Raw genomic sequence first — 23,997 nt, 5'->3', positions numbered from 1 at the left:
AGACACGTGTTTCATTTAAATAAAACCTAAAGACAAAAGTCTTCAATCAGTGCGTCCTACCTGTCATGACTTACGGAGCCGAAACGTGGACACTGTCGGTACGGCTGGTTCACAAGTTTAAAGTCGCTCAGCGGGCTATGGAAAGGGCTATGCTCGGCATTTCTCTGAGGGATCGCATCAGAAATGAGGTAATCCGTCAGAGAACCAAGGTCATCGACATAGCCCACCGAATCAGCAAGCTGAAGTGGCAGTGGGCTGGCCATATTAGCCGAAGAACCGATAACCGTTGGGGTAAACGAGTTCTAGAGTGGAGACCACGCCTCGGCAAACATAGTGTAGGACGTCCTCAGGCACGGTGGAGTGATGACTTGCGCAAGACGGCTGGCAGGAGCTGGATGCGAGAAGCTGAAAATCGATCTCAGTGGCGTGCACTTGGAGAGGCCTATGTCCAGCAGTGGACTGCGATAGGCTGATGATGATGATGATGATGTTTCATTTAAATAACCTTTTTAAAGAAACCCTGAAACTTAAACTTATGAAATACCACATGCAACCTCACCTCGTCTGTTTTGTTTCGTTAGTATTATTAATTCATTTCTTTCTTTCTTATAGGTAGGTACATATTCGTCGATCATTGATTTGACACGTAAGAAAACTTAGACGATTAACAGCCGTACCTAACGATAAAGTAGGTACCAAGTAAATGATTTCATATTGTCCTTTTAAATTTCCATTTACGCACTAATTCTGTGTAGGTACCTACTCACCTAATGTGAATGGCGAAGTGAATCCCCGACATTCTGGTAATTTTCCTTGTAATTTCATGACGTTCTGGTCAAATTACGAGGAAATACCATTTCTCCCTTTCTTATTATTTCCTTCTTTAAGTACAGGAAATTAAAAATCATTTTATCTGAGAATGTGTTTTACTGATAGATAAAATGGCCTCGTGGGGAGCAAATACATATGAAGTTATCTAAATGACTAAAACTATTTAGACATCAAGTCAAACAAGAAAAAAAACATATGACAAAAACGAAAACAAATGCATATCACTCGAAATAAATGTATAAGAGAAAGAGCAAAAAATACTTAGCTCATGAAATTAACTACAAATCTACTTACTATTACAGGTAATCAAGAAATAAATAATATGCTGTAAGTAATTATTATTAATCATTACAATAATAAAGAACAAATAAGTTTCCTTATTCAGGTTTTAACGAGTGCGACTGTAAAAAGGTGAGAAAAAACATCGCAAATCTGTATTTTAAATCTGTATCTTTAATAATACTACCTAATGACTTTATGGTAATGACCTTATATGTATTTTAATATTAAGCGACCTACCTAAAGTTATTTTGGATCTGCCTAAACTCATTTTTGCCAGATGTTTTTAATGAACTTATGTAAAAATAAAAAACGCATGCCAAGAAGGCAACGTGCGATTTTAATGATGTTACAAAAAAACATTCATATATAATGCAAAAAAAAAAACTTATAGTAGTGTACTTTACTCTTGTAATCTGCATTTTCCTTCAACTCTATGTAGTAATAGAACCAAAGTTCCTAAACTGACATGGCTGAAAGAAAATGAGTCCCAAATAAATTATAAAGGGAAATAAAATTAAGAAAAGTTTGATGCCATTAAAAAATGTGTCATTTTGTGTTGTCCTTTTATTCCTCCATACGTGTCCATACATGTTCATTCTATCATTGACTTTCTCATGTCTTCTTTCAGGATTTTTTTCATTTTCCTTGATCTATCAAAATCTTGACAAACGCTAGTTAAGTACCTACATATATACATAGTTTATGAAACTAGGTACCCGGTCTCGATATACCCGGTCAAAAGCGCAGAGGCAGGTCAAAACTGCAGTGGTTGAGTGTCGTAAAGAAAGACATGAAAATCTACGAACTCGAAGAGGAAGATGTCCAGGATAGAGCTAAGTGGAAGAAGAAGATACGGAAAGCAGACCCCGACTTCCGACACAAGATAGGATAAACGTTAAGAAGAAGAAGACTAGGTACCAACAAACAAACTCAATATTATGAAACTCGCAACTGTTTGCGAACGCTCTTAATTCGACGCCTGATAAAAGATTTACGATAAAAATGATAAACCTATCTGTACCAAGGTCGGCCATCTATTTCTGTGATGCAATTTATTCAACGACTTTTGTAATTTATAGCTTTAATTAGCGTGGATAAACTGAACTTAATATTTGCTATTGATACTACGCACCTAGGTATGATGGTACGAAACAGATTGATAGAAATTGCGATCTAAGCATTTATGTTCGAGGTCCATCTGCACTATCTATACTAATATTTCGTTGTTTGTTTGTATCCCAAAAGCTCCGAAACTACTGAAATGATTTGATTTTTTTTTTCACTGTTGAAAAATTAGACTCTTTCCGAGTGACATAGGCTATATTACCTATATTACAGTATGGCCGTAGTTCTCACGGCAAGTACTAAATAAAAAAATCTACGGCCTAAGTCAAAATATGCAGCTATGATGTTTGTAAATTACGTAGTATGTTTAGGTAATAGGGTACTCGTCATCGGAAATTAAATTGCTCATAAATCCGTCGCATACAACGCAGTGCAATTTGTGAGATTATTTTTCCGACCCAAATATCGACCAATAGAATTGCACCATTCGACGTCACGTGGTACAACCTACATGGTATTATACTGAAAATTTTTTGAATATTTTCTCTGGTCGTTGCTACGTCAAACTGACAGGTTGTGGCCGACATTTGGGACGGAAAAATAATCTCCCGAATACCACACGAGCTTCATAATTATCTGGCATTTCCCTCAAGGTTCCCTGCAAACAAATAAAGTCGTCAAGTTTTTCAGGAAAAATCACTCGCGCTTCGCGCTCGTTATTTTTTAACCTGAAAAACTTGACTCCTTCATTTGTTTGCAACGAACCTATCGGAAAATACCCGATAATTTTGAAGCTCTTGTGGTATTATAAGTGATAATTTAAAAAATGACATTGTGTCGCCTTTTACATTATAATATAAAAATGTAGGTAATTACATAATGACTATAATATAATAATATTGTGGGCGACAACAGCAATTTGCGGCCAGTATTTGCTCAAAGTGATGTGTGATTTTATTTAAAGGCCGAAAGTTAGAATCCGTCACAATCCAGGGTCATCAAAAACTATGCATATTCATACGTTTACATAGTTCATACAAAATTAGTTGTCGACACGAAGCTAGAAAAAAGAATATCGCTGACGAACTAACGCACCTAGACTGTGTAAATGTCGTCACCGAATTATATTTAAATATTTTTGTTTCCGCATATTCTTACTACTTACAAACGCATTGACATTGACTTTTATTTCTAAAACAGAAAATCTGAAATAGAAAAGTGTGAATTTCATTCCGATAAAATTTCTGTAACTTTTAACATATCAGAAGGTGCATCGTAATATTCGTAATACACAAATGTAATGTGGCTTAGTTCCAACAATATAAAAATGAATCAACAGGCGAACATTTTTACGACAACTTTAATTTACAAATGCACCATAACTAAGCCGATTAGCGATTCGATTAATCAAATAAAACATAAAATATTTTATATCGGTATTCGGAGTTCGAATAGGTATTCGGCCAGACTTTCATCGAATACATTGTGTTACCTCACTATATAGTCACATCAACGGAGTATCATTAGCTCTCAAGTTTAATTACAGTGCGAAAATCTGCGGCCGCAAATTGCCTCTAATTAGTATTTATTTATAGCTGACCGATGTACGTATAAATTGTACCGTACAATTTAACTGACTTTGCATTGTTATTTCAATATTTGCAACTCAACAGCCGAAAAAATCTGCCAAAATTTGTGTTTTTTTTTTCATTTTATCGGTACACAAGAGTAATTTATTCTTACTCATATTATAAATCACTCTATCTGTCTGTCGTACTTCTACGGCTTTTGTTATAGGCTGATAAAGTACCTTTTTCTCTGAGTGTGGGAGGAAGTATCGGGACGTGGATGCAACCGCATCCTAGCAGCTACTGCTAGTCATAATAAAATTCAATATATCTTCAATTTCTAGTAAATATACATAGTAATGTTAAATAATGTAAATAATACGGTTAATTAAATTCAATAAACCTTAACTGAGTATTCGAATGAATAGTAGGTATTACATTTCTACTTACTACCATCTAGTTTTTAAATATGCAATTTATCTATTGTTTTAATAACATAACTTAGGTAATACCTACTTAATTAATTTTGTGGTAAATCAATTCGTGTATAAATAGAAATTACTTCATCCCATTGTTTTAAGAACAGACGTTTCATGGTAGGTACATAATTACTGAATATTTTTTGCTTCAGCTCACTTCTTAACCGACTTCCTAAAAAGGATGAAGTTCTAATATCGTTGGAATATCTTATTTAATTTTAACAAACTATAATGGCCTTACCTACTACAAAAACTTAAACATCTGTTGAACACGTGTCTAAAAAATTGTGGCTGCAAAACGGACCTTATTTCAACGTCATAATATTAAATTTTTAGACAAGTGTTCAACAGACGTTTAAAAGTTTTTGTAGTAAGTAAGTAAGCATTTTATGAAACCCGCTTAGTGTTTGGAATATAAATTAATCATAATTTATTAGAAAAGTAATGACGTTCGAGCATTGTATTGTTTTAAAATTACAAAACCAATGACAGCTACGCGTTTGGGCAGCTGGCAGCTTAAAATTATGTAAATTGAGCAGTAGGTACATTGATTTAGCATTTTTCTGAAGTAAGCAAATCAACTTCTTGTGCATTTTTTCATAAAGATCTTCCCGAGAAAATTTTGCTTGTTCGTAGGCTATAAGTAGGTACTATTGACATCATAATAGTAGAATTATCAAAAAAAGTTACTTCGCATGCATGAGATCAATTTAAAACTGCTAAATAAATTGGCGCAAACTAAAACCTGTCTGGGGAATTTGAAAAGTTTTTTGGGCACGTTGTAATACGGTAATATATAGACAGGTAAATAATTAGGTACCTACATTAACAGTAATTGTCCAACTGTACATAAAAAAAAAGATCTCATTTGTTTTGGTCGTTCTAAAGTTAAAGTAAGGTAAAGTTCTGTAGGTAACTAATGTTTATGTAATAGGTAAATCATCCAAAAACTAGTTACCTTTACGTTTTTAGGGATTCCCCAGAAAATAACCATTCTAATTTAATTCCATTGTTTTGTTTAATTAGTAAGATTGTAGAACAATAGTGACGTATGTCAGTTTTTTGTGAAGCCTTATCATTTTGCAATTAATTTGTCTTGTTTAAATAAGGTAAATTATTCCTAGCATGGTTTATTATTCGTTGGGTTAATCCTAGGCAGATGTTACATAACTGCACTATATTGATAGGTGATATGAATGTTATGAATATTTTTAGATTTTTCCCGCATTGATTTTGGGTTATTTTGGTTGAACAATACAATTGTAAGTGTAGCTAGATTTCCCCAGGTGAATCATTTTAAGGTTTAGGTAACTGTATTTTTGTTTATGCAATTTTTGCAAAATTCCACTGGTTTTGCTATAAATTCTGCAGGAATTTTGTAAAAATATTATTTTATTGATCTGTATTTTATTTACTTCAATAAACATAATTTTAAGTCATTGACCGTCTTCAAAAAGCCTCTAAAGGGACGGCTGGAGTTTTGGGCACAAATTGCTTTTTTTACGGAAATCTTGCTTTTTTGGCCGGGTAGTTTAGAAAGTCCACAGCTCGAGGGGGTTCTAAATGGATTAAAAAGATAGAACTTTCGTATGTTAACTTAACTAGTGTAATATAACAAATCATCGCATTTGCGTCGGATGCCAAAATCCGATATAGAAAGTATTTTTAATAAAAGCGTTTTAAGCGTGGTAAAAAGCTTCCTTTTAAATTAATTTATTTGAATACATAAAATAATTAAAATTATTAGCTGTCAGGGCGGTCTCATCTGCGCCCTGTTTGAACTCCTTCGCCAACCCGGAAAAAAAGGCTTGATAAACGTGCAAACTAACACTGAAAGATTTTTTCAGATCAGTCCAGTAATTCATTAGATAAGCGTGTAAAGACACTCTTCAGAATATTCTCTCTTTATAATATTATCTATTCGATATAAAAATAGATATAGCTATGTCTAGATGTTATTGCATCCTGAACCTTGATAAGTTTTTTAATAGCACCAGCACGAAGAATACAGGATGCGGAAAAATTAAAAAATGGTCCGGCGTTCAAGAAAAATGTGTGAGAATTTCCGCAACTTTGTAAGTACTTTATATCTAAGTATTTTATGTTGAGTACTTTTATTAAGTTTTATTACGAAATAAAATATTATTTTTTAGTAGGTACATATTATTTTATACCATTAAAATGTCTACTTTTATACGAGTTTAAATAATGTTAGTTCAGAAATCTTTATATTCAAGTGTATCCTGTTCAAGGTAAAGGTTTACTTTACTATTTGTAATTAATTATTAAATTACTAACAACCTAAGAAAAATATACTTAAATATAACAATATCGACTTACCTTATGTAAGGACACCATTCACTTCACAGCTTACAAATCACAACTCGTCCAGACAACTCGATATATCGATAAAATCTCAAATAAATTAATAAATAAAAACTAATATTACTCTATTTCACTGGTACAATTAAACGATCGTATCAATGGTTATCGATTGTTTTATCGATTCGACATTTCGTCGGAATAATCGATTACATGCGCACGAGTCGCGATCGCAGATACGACTGAGCGAGTGACAGTCACTGCCTTGAGGATCACTCGTGAATAGGTGCAAGGTGGCAACGACAACGCTTTTATACTATACCATACTTGATAAGAACATCGTGCCTACAATAGCTCAAAATTTTAATTAGAACGGGTTTTTTGAACACCCTTTGTATCCTGTAGGAGTCTCGTAATTAGATTAAAACTTTTTGAGAGGTATTCACGTAAATTTTATAATGAAATCCTGGGTTATTTTATTTTGTCGTTTGCAAGGAAAATTCATATCCCTCTATTCGTTAGTTAATTTTTGATTAGTTTCTAGGTAGGTAGGTAAACCAGTTTTTATCGAAACCTAGTATAATCCTTTAGAAAGAAAGTTGTCATCAAATAAAAATAACACAGCCATTTATAACCTGAAGACAAAACTGGATCAGAAATGTAAAAAGATTTATTATAAATTAGTGACATGTAAACTTAATTAAGTTATATGTATTTTTAAATAAAGTTGTTCTGGCTTAAAAACCTGCTAGTCAGCTACCTGTTTGGGATTTGGTTTATGCATAATTTAAAATTAGGAACATTAATTTTAGGCGTCGCTCGGTAGAGTATTTTTTATTCTGTTTTATTTTGAACCCAAAAAAGGACCGGTTTCTAATTTAAATATTTTTAAATTACGTTTCTCTTGATACCTTTGCCATTAGGTAGGTACTTACATTGAAAAGTTGACATTTCTCATTTACACGGCAAGGCAACTCATAATTAAAACTTAATTTTTAGATAAGCCTATAGCCACACAAATACCTAAGTAGGTGCCTATATCAAATGAAAGTGTATTTAATTTTTCTGTGGATAGTTATTATCTTTAAGAAAAAATGAATAAGCAAAATCAGCAGTTCGTAAGTTGCATTAACATTAAAAAACTAAAACCAAATTGTAGCCTAGATTACGTACCTAATTAAAAATATAACCGAAGAACTCATGGATGAACCTTTAGGTGAAGAGGTATCACCTACCTACATTACCTATGCGTAATATTTAGCCAAGATGATTTTCTACAATCATAAACTCTACGTACGAGAAACGTAAAACATAAGTCAATGGGCGCTACACGAGAGGCCTTACAGCCTGAAAAATTGTTTGTTTTATACAAACTTCACAACCGTGAAGTGTAACCAAAGACATTAAACATATGACTGTAACTAATCTCTGATATGTAAAAATACGTACCGTAGTGTGTATTTTGTTATTTCAGTCGACATATTCAAACCTGGTTTGGCATACAATTATTTCTACAAAATGATTTCACGGAGAATACGAGGTGTTGTGACCAATGAATTTGTTGCCGCTACTTTTTTATGCAAAAAGAAGCAAAACATTCGAACAACCAAGTGATTAAGTATTTGCATTTGCAGTGATTCTGTGAACTAAAACATTTGTATTTGATAACAAAGATACTGAAATGTAGCTACCTATCTAAAAGACAAAACTGAAATATTTTGTGAGTACACCTACGTAACATGGTGCGTAATAAGATACGGTAGGTTTCGCCTATCAGGTTTTTTGAAAGCCACCCTGAAAAAGAGCCCACGACGTTTCATGAAGTCAGCTTTAACTTTTTAGTGTTTTTGGAAGTCGGTTTAATTTTTTTGTAAAAAAGTTTTTTATTTACAGCTTTTCAGTGATACGAATAGTTGTCACTATCCATATAAGTGGAAAGTTCTCATCAATACAAAGAATAAAAGCCCAAATACGAGGTATTTTACATATTCAGTTGTCGAGTTCCCTCGACCTTCTCTGGTCTCCATCATCAGGTCAGCTCCAAACCTTCACTGTTGCAAAGGTCTCGTCAATACAAATAATATAAGCACGAACACGAGGTAGTTTACATATTCAGTTGTCGAGTTCCCTCGACCCTCTCTGGTCTCCATCATCAGGCCAGCTCCAAACCTTCACTGTTAAATAGAGCTTTCAGGCATACACCTGTGTGTCAAATTTTTTACCCTATGTATGCCTACAACTTTCGAAGGTTGCCCTCGATTTCTCAGGGTTTCCACCATCAGATCCTGACCTGATGACTATGAGACCAACTGGCAGCTATTCCGCGTCGAACAAAAAAAGAATCATGTAAATCGGTCTATAAACCTCGGAGTAATCGATATACATACATAGTAAAAAAAAAATATATACCGGCCGAATTGAGAACCTCCTCCTTTTTGGGAAGTCGGTTAAAAATAGATACAAAATTAGTGTTTACTGTACTGTTAACAAACTAACCACAAATTAGTTAAAGGAAAACCTAGTTGGTACCTATCGTTATCCTACCATTTTCAAGTTCATTTTGTACGAAAATATACTGTGAAACAGGATAAGTTACAGAAGGTATTATTAGAAAAACCATGTAAACTGCGTAAATAGATAGTCAAAAATATAACTATGACGTAAATACAGGATTCCTATAGGCTTCACCAGAATTAATTAATCAATTTAATTATTATTTATTTGTCCGTAGCTTTAGCCTTGTGGTTAGAAGCTAGTAAAGCTGACCACTAGTCTTACCTAGGGTTGCCTGGGTAACTGGGTAGAGGAGGTCAGATAGGCAGTCGCTCCTTATAAAACACTGGTACTCGGCTGCATCCGATTAGACTGGAAGCCGACCCCAACATAGTTGGAAAAAAAGGCTCGGCAGATGAGGATTTGTTTACCACTAGGTACTAAGTTGGGGGGCTTGTTCTATGCGTCAGAAAACCGATGTAAACAACATCTGACGTAGAGCACCGCAGAAAACAGCCCGAGAAATGACCTAAGTAAATACCTACGTATGTACGTGCATTGTGAATTCGTCACACATTGACACACCCTTTTTCTATCGAACTTTGAACATGAGTAAGCAAACCTCGTATGCAACTGTTGTTTTGGAAGAGGTGGTTTTTTTCTGGAAATCCTGCAATTCAGCGTGAGCTTTGAGACTACTTATGGTGCCTGAAAGTTAAGGTCCCTTAACACATTCTTAGGGGCAATGGCAGCATTATGAGACATGGTAGTTACGCTTGTGCGGTTTTAAAAAGTTGTGGTGGCCTATTGGGTAAACAAAGAACCAAACTCCCAAGTGTGAGTGTGTGGGTTTCGATTCCAGGTCAGGCAAGTAGGTACCTACCAATGCAACTTTAAAAGGCTAAAATTCCTATTTTCTTTCTTCATTGACATCATGGAAGAAAACCCTTATTTATTTACGTCACTATGAAGTGTAAGTTTTACGTAAATCCCACGGGTAAGTGTCAACATACTCAATTCAACAATACATACCTTGATACGATTTAATTGATATTGTTGATATGAAATTATCAAAATCAATCGTTGGTTAATTGATAAGGTAAAAACTAGTGTTTACTGCAACTGGCAACACCTTACCTTACAATGCAGACTAAACAGTCGGCCGACACTTGACCGAAGGTTGGTAAACTTTTGAAAGAAAATCTTGATTCCAATCAAAGTTTTCAGTCGGTCTAACACCGGCTAAATACCTGATTTTTATAATGTGCGTACTACCATTCATCTTCTTACTGATTTATGAGCCCAAACAAACTATCGGCCGACTTAAACTTTGCAATGTGCGGGAGTTCTTAAGAGGACGAATTGGAATTTTTGGCGCCAAGGATCTCAATTTTTCTCAGTAAATACAAAACGGATCAAAATACAACTTGGTTACCTGAAAGTTCATGATATAAACCTTATTTTGTTAGACGTAGAAACATGATTAGGTTACTTTTATAACAGAGAAAAATATATCAAACATACCTCTTTTTAAAAAGAGATTCACATATTATGGGCAAACGGGACCGATTTAAGCCTCTTAACTTTTTTAGTAGTTGAGTATATACATACTCTTTAAAATTGTAGAAGGAATTTTTATCAAATTATCATTTCTAAATAATAAAATTACAAAACCATTTTGTCGCTTACGACTTTTAGTTATAAGCTAGCGCGCGTATTGTTATCCTCGCCCCGCTCAGACGCTCCGACCCCTTTTGGCGCCTTAGATGCGCGTGCCGGTTATGGAATTATTGTTGACCAATTCGTCGCCTTAACCTGAGAGGTTAGAAATCTAAAGTCAGACCACATTTTCCTCGTTTTTCATTTGTAACGGTGGAAAATCTAAGTGTTTTTGTAATTTGTTATTGTATATTATAGAAATCTAATGCCATTGGCTAGCTATTATACAACCATCATAGGTAACACATTGTATTAAGTAATAGCCCGGTCAAAATAGACATAAAAGTAGTGGTCAAATAACAAAAATTCCCACAGAGCTGATTTTTGGTGGAGAGCTAGATTTGATCATTATAAATAAAATACTAAAAGTCCCCATCGATCCCATGTGTGCGTCAAAAGTTATTCGAGGTCAAATGTCAAAATTTTTGGTTTTTTGTGTTTTTTTTCGAAAACGGTAAGTTTTATCAAAAAAATACATCAGACCAAAATTGTAGATTATAAAATTTTCTACAAAAATTGCATTAACAGTTTTCTCCTAAATGTTACCATTCCTGAGATATCGCGCTTCAAAGTATATGCCATACATGACATGCACACATTTCCACGCCACCTGTGAGGTAGTGTACTCGGCGCGTTTTTTTTACCGTGGTTTCCCCTGTAGGCCTACTCCACTAACTGTCATGACAATTTTAGGATAGTTTAAGGGAATAATTGCCGTCACGTTCTAATATGATGTCATTATTGATATTAACTATTGGGTTAACTATTATTGTGATTGTTTTATATTTATCAGATTCATAAAAAAACTCGTGGTGGCCTAGTGGGTAAAGAACCAACCTCTCAAGTATGAGTGGGTTCGATTCCACGTCAGACAAGTACCAATGCGACTTTTCTAAGTTTGTATGTACTTTCTAAGCATATCTTGGACACCAATGACTGTGTTTCTGATGGCACGTTAAACTATAGGTTCTGGCTGTCATTGAACATCCATAACAATCGTTATGGGTAGTCAGAAGCCAGTAGGTATTTGGTTGCCCGGGTAACTGGGTTGAGGAGGTCAGATAGGCAGTCGCTCCTTGTCATAATGTGGTTTATTCATTGGTCTCTTCATTAAAATCGCAGGAATCTTCCTCTATTAACTGGACATTTGAGCAAGACTGACCTCGGCAATTGGTACAAGCTGGAGAACATAGCAACCCGACTTTTTTACAGCCACATTTGACACTACAATCTTTTTTGCAATTGCAAAAAATAGTGTTCAGGAGTTTTTCTGGAGCAGGTGGGAGTAAAGTTTTAATAGGTTCCAGGGTATTATGTATCAATTTCCAACCCCAGTCTTCTGGATTTAGTTGATTGCCTAGCCATGTTTGCACCTGATAGTATACTCGATTTAAGTGTTGAATAGCAGATTCCGATGTTGGAGGAAGACATGATAGTTGTACTTGTTTGTTTTTTCGCGTATGTTTTACAAAAGTTAAGTACCGGTATTTATTAATGCAAGTAATTTTTTTGGGAGCTCCATAAACCGCAAGAAGAAAGCGAATTCCTTTCGCAATTATTGTTTCAGGCTTGGAATCATTTTCTGTAAATACTTTGGCGCAGTCAGTCAAATCTTCTTTTTCGAATAATTTGAATACTGACGTTTTGCCCCTTCGGTACATTGCCGACGATGTGTCGCAGCCGGTTATCGCATGTAAAAATAAAATATAGTTTTGGCATTTGGGATAAGCAGTTAAACTTTTTGAAGAATAGATTTCTGATTGCTTTTGAGCCCTTCCAGGTTTCAGAAAATAAATAATTTTATCTATTGGAGTCCTTGCAGTAAGTAATACTAATAAATCAACATCTTCACCGACTACAATTATTGTGTTTGTTGCATTTAATTTTTCTATTGCTGTTTCGATTATGAGCACATCTGCGTCATTTTGAGCTTGTTTCACAGCAAAATTCGCAGCTCTTAATTTGTCACTTAACATGGAAATGAAACGAGATTTATTATTACTGTTAGCGAAAAATTGATGTTGATTACCAGGAACTGTCATAAATTCATCGAAGATAATCTCAGAACTCGATGATATTTTTGCAGTTCGACGACGTTGTTCTGAAGCTTTAATATTCTTTGTAGAGTCACTGTAGCCGTCAAATACTACCGTCACTGTATGCCCATAATGTCTGCGTAGATACTGAACATATTTATCAAAGATCACGCTAAAGGTTTCATCTCGATCCCACACAACGTGGTGTAGTAGGTATCCTCCATCAATAATGTAAGTAGCGTTTGTAAAATTAACCTCAGTATTGACTGGTTGAAAACAATCGTAAATTGCTGACTTTGTTGTTTTACGCATTCCAGCTGCATCGAATAGTGATAAGGGATAAGGAGCTAATTCATACTCAAAAAAATTTTCAATCTCATCCTCAAAATCTTTAGTGATACTCATGCGTTGAAATAATAATACAGGGTCTATAGGTACTTCTTCTTCGTGAATTTTCACGGTGCTACTCACGGCTAAAAGAGGGAGTACTTTTTGAGAGCGTTTTAATTTTATATTATTAAATGTTTTCCCTGTCATTTTAGACATTGAAGCAATCCCAACTTCACGAGCTTTGTGGCAATTAATCTTATCGTCACCAACAACTCCAGACGCAATAGATACGATTTTATTTAATTTAGGAAAAGGTTCATGTGATAAAAACCAGTCAAACAGTATTTTAATATCTTTAGCATCTTTTTTACGTCGCGAATCACTTGCATCTACATGCTGATCTGTTGTATCCATATGAACATTAGCAAGAACTTCCAAACCCTCACATACAGTATTCATTGCATGCATTCCGTAAACCCATTTACTTATCACACTTTCTTTCGTACTACGTCCTCGAGAAATGCCCCCATCGGTTTTCATGGATTTCATCAGCGACTGTTCAATAACCATATCTGTTGGAGTTCCACAATAAAGTTTATCAGAACGTCGAACAGTAAAATATCCCTCTGTAAACTTTTGATAAACACCGGGATCCATTACCTCTTTCAATTGAAGCATGTCTTGTAAGTACAAGTGCGCAGATTTGGCATAAGGTAAATGCCCAGATGCATGGAAATAAGGCAGCATTTCTTTAACGCAGTTCAAATGTGCTTGCCAATCTCCCATACGTTCTGCTCTTATAAAGTCCTTTGCAATGGACACCATCCGAAAGTATTGTACCCATAATTGTGCAGTTGGCCCTCGTTTCTGATATTCAATTAATTTGTCATTAAACTGATCAAGTAATTTTCTACATATTTCCTCATCTTCTTCAATGTCATAGTATGAAAGAGTATTATTTAGGATACTTTCAATGGTAATAATAAGATTTGCATCCATGACATCTTCAATAGCGAGATCTTTTAATATTTTTAATGCTAAAGTAAGTTGAAGTATTGTATGCGCTCGAACTGCTCTCGCATAAGCATGGCCACTAAGCATTTTCTCTAAAGACTTAGTTGCATAAACTTCAGCGAGTACTTCCTTTAGACCGCTTCCTTGCATGATATAACCGATTGCTCCAAAAAATGATATAAGCAAATGAAATCCTCCTAGTCTTACTATAATTTTGGATACTTCAGATTCTTCAGGTGCAGCAGATACAATCTCGCGAGCTTTCGCATACAGAGGTTGATCAAAAGTAATTATACATACTTCGTGGTTATAGCGTTTAGCATTCTCTACAGCACAAAGTAAAGTCGTGTATATTGTGTCGTAATTATTTGCTGGTTGATGAATAAATGGCAAAAATGAAATTTTTGACTTAGAAAAATCTATAATCTTATTTGTCGCGCATTCAATGTAACCATTCCAACCAGGTAGATCGATTTTTTTGTATTTGCCATAGAACCATGTCACATCAACTTTTTTTAAAAAGGTTACTTTAGATTCACTTTCGTAATCAAAATTTTGAACATTTATTTTGCTGTACCCAACCGCGCCAGTGTTTTGATAGGCTTGTATAGGTACATGAGCCTTTGCTGCAAAGTCTTTTGCTGAAAGAACTTCGGTTACTCGCGGCAGCGGGTTCTCCTGTAATACTGAATCTTTGGGAGTCACAATTTGGATAATTCCCATTATATGAAGCGTATCATTGCCGTCCAAGGTATTTACATTAATATCAGCATTATCTGCAACGTATTGAATGAATGTGCCTGTTTCTGGTGGTAAAATATGAAGTGGACGACTGAAAACTGCTGCTGATTCATAGTTCATTGTTTCGCTGTAAGATGCACATAAACCAAAAGACGAGAAAATTTGTATGAGACGTTTCGAACCAAATCGCCGATGAAAAAAAACTGAAAGACCAAGCTGTAGTTTAGATTTAAAGGTTCTAGGTCGAACAGCAGTCATGATGCAGTGGCTAATATTCGTACAAACTAACTTTAGATGATCTAAATTATGGCGCTTGTTTTTTAAAATGACTTTTTCCAAAAAATATGACAATGATTCGGGAATATCGTTATTTATATTCTCGAACATTCTACCTGGTGGGGGGTACATAGTATTATCGAAAACGCAAGATTGAATATCTTCAAGAATGATTGCTGCCGCAGCTTCCAAAGTTTTAAACCGCTTGTCTTTTTCATTCAAGTGTTTTTTATTAGACCAGACTTGACTTAAAGTATCTTGGTAATTGTCAATAAAACAAATAAATGTTAATGTTCCTGGCTTCTCTGTAATAATAATTCTACTACCATACTTCAATTTCAGTCGCATTTTTATAACTCTGTCATCTAAAGCTATATCTTGACAAACATTCTTTAATTCATCCAACGAAAACTGGCAATCATCACTCGTTTCTATGAATTGAAAAATTTTCTCCATCGCAGAGTTTATACTTTCATCTTGTGGACGGCCAATTTTACCACCAGTAGTAGGTTTTAAGAAAAATTTATAACAACTGTCATGGTATTTTGCTTCAGCAGCGATTAAATCGTACTCGAAATTAATACGTGCAAAAACAGCCTTTGAAACATCATCAGAACGATCTTTGACTAATTTCAACAGGGATTCTTTGAAATTGAATGTAGTTACGTTATAAATTTTTTTTCGAAGATGCTGTGCTTTCTTCTTCTCAGTTTCTTCATTGGCTTCATTACCACAAAATAAACAGTAATTTTTAAAACAAAAAGATTCACTTACTCGCGTTCTAGTACGAGGTGGACTTATTTTTGAAATACTAGCCTTTTCCTCTTCACGTTGTCTTTTTACTACAGCGATTGAAGTTTTCCGGGTATATGATTTTCTGCAATCCACGTGTATTATGACGGATTTTTCATTTCTTAAAAACTCAGTAAACTCATCACCTCTCGCGACACTAGCCTCGATTAAATTTGGCATTCCACGATGAACCACAACAGTTTTATTTTCAGTTAAAAGTTTATTGCAAATAAAACAAAACTGAGACATTTTTCAAGTTATCAAATAACACTATTACTATTATTACTGTCTTTTTAGGAAACAGAAGGACATAACAAAGTATTTTTCAAATATGAAAATTATTCCCGCTTAAACAATCACATGTCACAATGACGTTTGGAAAACAATCATCCAAGCAGAGGCGTCTATGGTCGCTCGTTTCTGTAGCCCTATATGTAATAACTGGCAGCTAACAATTTATACTTAGCTTAAGTGCCTTTATGTCGTGTCGTTTGCCAACTTCCCGCGATTATTAAAAAAAACATATGCCATTATCATCTTTTTGAATTTAGAATTCGAAAACAAAATAATCTTTTAAATCGATATGTTGTATAAAATATGTTTTTTATTTTTTTTAATGTAATTTTATTGTATCGCCCACTTAAAGGTGTAAAGTCGGTTGTAAAAATGGAAATGTCGAAGGAAAATTTGCGTACGATAATTTTCTACAACTTTAAAAGGGGATTGTCGCGACTTCAGCGCTTTGAAAAGTTAAGTTTCTGTGTCTGTGATGCAGAAACTTGCCTTAGGACTGCAGTACGTCGATATTTAGGATTTCAACGTGGGTACTCTAGCCTCAGTGACAAGGCACGTGAAGGTAGTTCAAAACCCGCCATGACCCAAGATAATATCGAGGCTAAGCGGCAGTTAATTCTCGCAGACCAACATGACATACCGTGACATAGACCCGTGGGCATAACGATTATTTTACATTGCCCAAAATTAAGCAAAGTCTTCGTGGTCAACGTTGCAGCACACCTGAAAAAGCTGTTGACTCACACAAATCGGCCATTGTGACTACCCCCACTTCAGAATGGAATAAATGTTTCAAGAACTGGTTTAAAGGCATGCAAAAGTGCATTAAATATCGCGGAGAATTCTTTGATAAACAATAAATGTTATTAACCTATTAAATGTCTACATTTATTTCAAACGACACAACTTAAAAGGCAGCCCTCGTATATACGTGGCTCATATGTACATATCATGTGTAGTGTGACTCTTTGAAGCGCGATATCTCAGGAATGGTAACATTTAGGAGAAAACTGTTAATGCAATTTTTGTAGAAAATTTTATAATCTACAATTTTGGTCTGATGTATTTTTTTGATAAAACTTACCGTTTTCGAAAAAAACACAAAAAACCAAAAATTTTGACATTTGACCTCGAATAACTTTTGACGCACACATGGGATCGATGGGGACTTTTAGTATTTTATTTATAATGATCTAATCTAGCTCTCCACCAAAAATCAGCTCTGTGGGAATTTTTGTTATTTCAAATGTCTATTTTGACCGGGCTAGTAAGTAGGTATCTATTGTTATAAACAATAGATTAGTTTTTTGCTGTTCTTTTGATGAATATAAGTTTCAATGTTACCACTATCTTACAACAGACCTTCCTGTATTTTTTTAAACTAAATTTTGTGTTTATACATCATCCTTTTTCAAAACCTTGACCACTTTTCTTTAACAAAATTCCACGCGGTACATTTTCGATGATAATTAAAACATCAATTAATTACTGATGTCTGTTACGTCACATATCATCTGTTAATTATTAAAAAGCTAATTGGATGCAACAATTTTTATAGCCTACGCATATTGATTAAGACTTCTTGGAAACCTAGGATTTTAAAACGCCTACGCCTAGGCTGAGGAAGGATATTGTGGTAGTAGGAAAATTTTATTCTATTAGGAAATAAGTAGTACCTGTACCTTCCCTAGTAATAGTAGTAATCTTGATGAAACTAGGTTTTTCTAATCGCACTAAAAGGAACTTGATACTTTTAATCTATGAATTACTTAACTATCGTGTGTTTTAACATGAATTTGAGACATCTTTAGCCCAAATTCTAATACCGATTCACAAATTCTAATAATGTCCTCCTATTAAAATCACGACATATTCTTACATTTTTCAATGTTGGACTAGAAGAGACATCTGTCTAAAGGTTATGACACAGTATAGCGGCACCGCAACAGCACGGCTCCACCACACCAGCATTTAAGTTGTCATTCAATTGAGAGCATTAAATCGTGTATATTATAATACTAGCTTCTGCCCGCGACTTCGTACGCGGATCCTGTCCCTTATGCCAGCGACTACGGGGTCAGCAAAATCAAAGATCTTAATCGTCTGATATTGAATTTTAAGAGCCCGTTGACTTGAAAACAACGGAATACGCATTAGAAACGTTACATATATTTTATTTTTGTACTTCAACGGCAAAAGCACAGCAGACTAAACAAAACGCTGAGAACTGAACCGCCATAGACGCGACCATAGGGATAAAAGTAGTGATTCTAATTAGTCCGCATTTAAGTTGTGTGTGGCAAAAATATTACACGTATTATTACGTAAAAAACATTAAATAGATAACAAAGTCGTGGTGACTTAGTGGAAGTCGTGGTGGTTTATAGGGTAGAGAACGTCTTTGATTCCAGGTCTGGCAAGTACCTGCCAATGCAACTTTTCTAAGTTCGTATGTACTTTCTACGTATATTTTGGATACCAATGACCGTTATTTGGAAGGCATGTTAAACTGTAGGTTTCGGCTGTCATTGAACATTCTTGGCAGTCGTTATGGGTAGTCAGACCAGTAAGTCTGACCAGTTTTACCAAGGGGTGTTGGGTTGAGCGGGTAACCGGGTTGTGGAGGTCAGATAGGCAGTCGCTCCTTGTAAAACACTGGTACTCAGTTGCATCGTGACTGGAAGTCGACTCTAACATAATTGGGATAAAGGCTCTTGAGATAATAACGACAATAATAATGAGCTATAAGCACCGCAGGACATCTGAGGCTGATGACGGGGAGTAGCTACCCCGCGGGGCTATATATACTGAGTTCTCCAGGGAGAGTATACTGCCCCCATCTCCGACCGGTCGGAGTGAACCATGACGGGGGTAGGTCTCAAGCCTCTGGCTTGGCTTAGCCGTCCAGAGTGGAGTCGCTAGAGCAGGGTTAGTAGCCCTGCTCGGAGGATGCCTCGTGGTAAGTGACCCACAGGGAGCGCGTAATCTGCGTTTAAAATCCGCCGAGGTATTCTCACACTTCAGCCGCTCATGTCCCTGTTGCCCTCTTGTTGCTATTCAGTGACTGATCTGTACAGTAAGTGAGCTGGCGAAGTCTCCACCTGCAATTTTTACATGTATCTAATACATTGTCATCGGTAGGTGCCATAGTTCCCGTAGTTTCCCCATTCCTAGTCCATTAGCATCCCATCACAATAGCCCAAGTAGTTTTCATCCACAGTTAGCAATGGTATAGCACAGAACCGGGGATTGTCTTTTTTTAACGACGTCCACCGGGGATTGTCCTTGAGTTCATATTTCTATAGTGTATAAAGGGATAATTGTCGGTTTTGTGTCACCATACCTATTTCATAACATTCGTTTCTATACATTTCAAGTGTAGTATTGCTCTTGAAGTTCCACATCAGGTGTTCCAGATCTTCGATGTATATACGTCAATAGAGAGTGCTTATTAGATTGAACCACTTTTGCAAAAACGTCATATCTTTATATGCTATAGTATAGCTGGGCTCCTGGGGTTCCACATCAGGTGTTTTACATCTTCAATTTTTATAAGTCAACAGAGAGTGCTTATCAGATTGAACAACTTTTGCTAAAACGTCACACCTCTATATGCTATGGTCTAGCTGGGCCCCTGGAGTTCCACATCAGGTGTTTTAGATCTTCAATTTGTATAAGTCAATAGAAAGTGCTTATCAAGTTGAACAACTTTTGCTAAAACGTCATACCTGTATATGGTACAGAGAAGCTGGGCTCTTGGGGTTCCACATCAGGTGTTCCAGATCTTAAAATTTATTATCTCAGCTGAAAATGCTCATCACATGAAACAATTTTTGCTATGGCACCATTTTGGTATCTCTTATAGTTTTGTTGGTCTGTTGGTGTTCTGCATCAGGTCTTCAAGTTTCGAAGATAAATTATAGCCTATATGTTGACCAGGCTTAATACTGATACAACAAAGAAAAAATCATTGAAATCCGTCCAGTAGTTCCGAAGATTAGCGTGTACAAACAAACAGACATACAGACAGAATTTTTTTTTTGGATTTGTGCTCCATTACTGTTTCTAAACCCCACCCAATTAATATTTTTTTAATATATTCAATGTACAGACACAGTTTTTTTTACAGATTTATTATATGTATAGATATTTCGTAATGTCAATATGAAAAAGCCAACGGCACGCGCCGACTCCGAGCCGGCAGCGAAACAACGTCATTGCGTCGTGTTCAATCATAACTGTCTTAAAATAATATTGAGTTTGCGGTGACAGTAAGCTTACTACACCTCGCGGCCGGCGCGCGGACGGCGCGCGGGCGGCGAGCTGGCACCTTGCGGACAACGCGTAGTTAGTGCGCTGGCAGCAGTGGCAGCTAGCCGTAGTCTTAATTCGAGGCGACGCCGTGCTGCAGCCGTGCTGTTGCGGTGCCGCTATAATGTGCCATAAGCTATAATGTGCCATGTCCCTAAATATTGAAAGAACTGCTACCATTTTGATACAAAACAGCTTGGAAACAAACGCAAATCTAATTCATATTTCTAAGACCCTTTTCCTGTTTTAGGAGTTCCAGATCATCATCACCTCTTACTCACCATCATGACGTGAGCGGTTCTAGCGCAATAAATTCGTATGCAAAACCTGTGTAATGTACCTACCTATGAGGAATTAAAACTTAGTGAGGGGGGCGTGAGACCTCGCACGCACCATATTACGAGGAAAACTTTGGTTATTCGAAGTATGATGATCTCAGAGCCGCGTCTGCCGTAGTGGGCACTGTGGGCTGGCCCCCTGAAGCGCCTGTGTGAAAACAACACAACACACAACGCAAAAAAGGGTGGAAGGTCTTTTTCAGCCCATTTGGGTTTGTAACTTACTGACACTATTTAGACCTAGTCTAGTAATTCATATTTGTTGTGCACTTTTTAATTGACCCTACCTCTATGCGAATCTCTTTATCGCTTTAAGGTTGGATAAGAGTTTAAATTTTAGACCTAGTTTTTTTTTTTTTTTTTATATTGTAAGTAACTGAGTAACTTACCATTAATTTGTATGTAATATAGATAATTGAGAATTATGCCCTTTCATATAAAAGGAGATGGCCAAAAAAAAACCCAGAGTCGACAGAAACTTTGTATGTATGGTTGGATTCAGTATAATGTGTAGATTACAAAAAGTATTTCATATCATCTAGAAACCATGGGGTTCTCTTTTTACAAGGTTTTTTCGATAAAGATTTTAGTACATAAAAAAACTTAACTTTTCGTTTGCTGTTCATTAGAAGTTGTGTAGAAGCTAAAAACTTTACACTCAGGTGTCTGTTAGCACTAAACACGAGTGAAGGTTTAGAGCTGACCTGATGATGGAGAAGAGAGAAGGTCAAGGGAACTCGGCAATGGTAAATATTAGCTACCTCGTGTTTGGGCTTTTATTATTCGCATTAACGAGAACTTTTCACTAATGCGAATAGTGACAAAAAACTAAAACTAAAATACAAAAAAAAAACTTTTTTTAACTTAGGTATAAGTTTTTTTTTATTAACCTTTGTCAGTTCAGAAGTTTACACATAACAGGGAAACCTCTTCAAGTACGTAAGATCGATACTTAATCGTATCTGCTGGAGTGGTTCATGTCAATAGTCCAATGGGGGGGGGAGGTCAAACAGGACCTTTTAATTACCAGGAAAACACTGTAACTATGGTGATATTCTATTCGTATATACTATTCGCATGTATAATATTAGTAAACCTTGATTTTTATGGTCCTTTATGTAAATAATCTGTAAAACAACATAAATTCAACATAACCTATTTTTGTGAAAATATGATATAGCTCCTATACCCCATGGATTTCAGACTGGATTTTTTGGCACCATCAAAGGTCTATCATAATGAACCCATTGGTACCCATTTCGTTGCTGTCGATTCTGGGTTTTTTTACTATGAAAATTTGGCCATCTCCTTTGCATGCATGCTGAATATGAGGCGAGATATGAGAAACATAATTGTATTGTAAGACCTATATTGTACCTAACCATATTTCAAGCAAATAAAATATTCTATTCTATTCTAAGAGAACCCAATTTTGGGTTATGCTCGCCGTTGTACAGAAACTGTCTTTCTTCTTTATTTATGTATTAATTGTTAAGTGTGCAATAAAGAATAATAGTTGATTACAATTAATAAGAAGGTAATTAAACTATTTATCGGTGCCCCGTTAATAAGTGATTACCAAACATGAATGAATCGATTCATCCACAGCAGAATAACAGGAAAAGTTAGTTTCTACCTGAAATGACGGTACCTACAAGGAAAGGTCTTTTACTAAAGAGACTTACGTCAGAAAAGTAGTATATTGTGTAAGGATCTAGGTATGTAATACCTTGGGCAGCGTGATTTCTACGGTAGAATCCTGGGAAAAAAGCTGATCTAAATCCATCCAACAGCAACCTCACAGTTTCTAAGATACCAGTGCCGTATGCGCAAATGTAGGTATAAGGATTATCTTTTTAACTCTTTTACAGTGTTTACAGGCAACGATTAACTATTTAGCTTAACGGGCAATACAATTTTATCCTAAGAACAATATGACTACAGTTAAGTTCAGTATGTACCTATTGTAGATAAGAAAATGTAGGTAACAATTGAGCAGTATAGAAAATCGTGCACATTCGTAATCATGCTGTGAAAATTCATGAATGTCACGTTCTACTTTTTCACCACCTACATTGAAAAAGGATAAACACGAAAATATAAATTCTCGTCCTACTCTTGTATTCTTTTAAGAAGAGGTACGTAATAAAACGTTTAAAAATAAGACGTTAGGGAAATGACGTAGGCATGTGTGACTATTCATAAATACCTAGGTACGTGTCACTATTCACGTACCCAATTAAACGTTACTTCTTTATTCATTTTTTTACATTTAAATAAAGAAAAACCTTTAAAAAAAGAGTATGCAGAATAGCAGATAGGTAGGTGGCTTCCAAACAGCTGGTACCAAGTAAGAAGCAGACACGCAGTATTTTTTTTGGCCAGAACCAAAGATGTCTTTTTATCCATGATTAGAATGTCCCTAGAAACCAAGCTATGGCAACATTTAGCAACCAGTAAACAACAACTAAATACTCCTTGCTCCCTTTTCCGGTAGTCTTGAGTGAATACCACTTGAGGATAAGACAGATACAATGACAAACTATATCTACTTATTAGTCATTAATTTTAATGATAAATGGTCCTTGAGAACTCGTTAGCTATCTAGTTACCTTCATGATAATACTCACAGGAAAACTGTCGGCGAGTGTCCTCAAAAAGTGCCTTTTTGATGATCATTAGGTAAAAAACAAAATTGCTCTCAACACCGAAGTATCTGACAGACTTTAAGAAGCAGTTTACTTTATGGCTGCACTTTCTACCTGTCGTAGGTAGATTATCTTTCAGCAGTTATTTTTCTAAAGACCCTGACAAACAATAAACAATGTATCAATGTTTTACAATATAGAGCCATAGAAAATAAAATTGCCCGACAATGAAGCTAAAAATATGTGCACAATTATAGGCTAATCTTAACCATGCGGGCAAGGTTTTCAGTAATTAAGACGAGTTACCTCATTGTCATATTATATGGGACAAGCGGTGCATTGCGTAAGGCATAACGGTCTGGTGATGATCAATCAATGTTATCTAGGTATCTACTATTTTTTTTATTAAAGCTAGGTGCAAGAGACGCCCCGGCTCTGTTGTAACAAATTGATGGAAA

At 35.6% G+C, this 23,997-nt stretch overlaps 1 protein-coding gene across 1 annotated transcript in view; it reads right to left on the bottom strand.

Annotated features, from left to right (window-relative positions):
• The window catches only part of LOC124633119, a 38,186-nt gene extending 31,361 nt beyond the window's left edge, over nt 1-6,825 (bottom strand). The window contains exon 1 of the mRNA XM_047168217.1: nt 6,566-6,825. Coding sequence (XP_047024173.1) covers nt 6,566-6,583 — 18 coding nt within the window. The 5' untranslated portion in view covers nt 6,584-6,825. The remainder of the gene's footprint in view (nt 1-6,565) is intronic.
• Between the last annotated feature and the right edge of the window lie 17,172 nt (nt 6,826-23,997).

The sequence above is a fragment of the Helicoverpa zea genome, chromosome 9, assembly GCF_022581195.2.
Source record: "Helicoverpa zea isolate HzStark_Cry1AcR chromosome 9, ilHelZeax1.1, whole genome shotgun sequence".
Taxonomy (NCBI): domain Eukaryota; kingdom Metazoa; phylum Arthropoda; class Insecta; order Lepidoptera; family Noctuidae; genus Helicoverpa; species Helicoverpa zea.
Note: the sequence above shows the minus strand (reverse complement) of the source record. Positions and strands in the feature narration are given on the sequence as shown.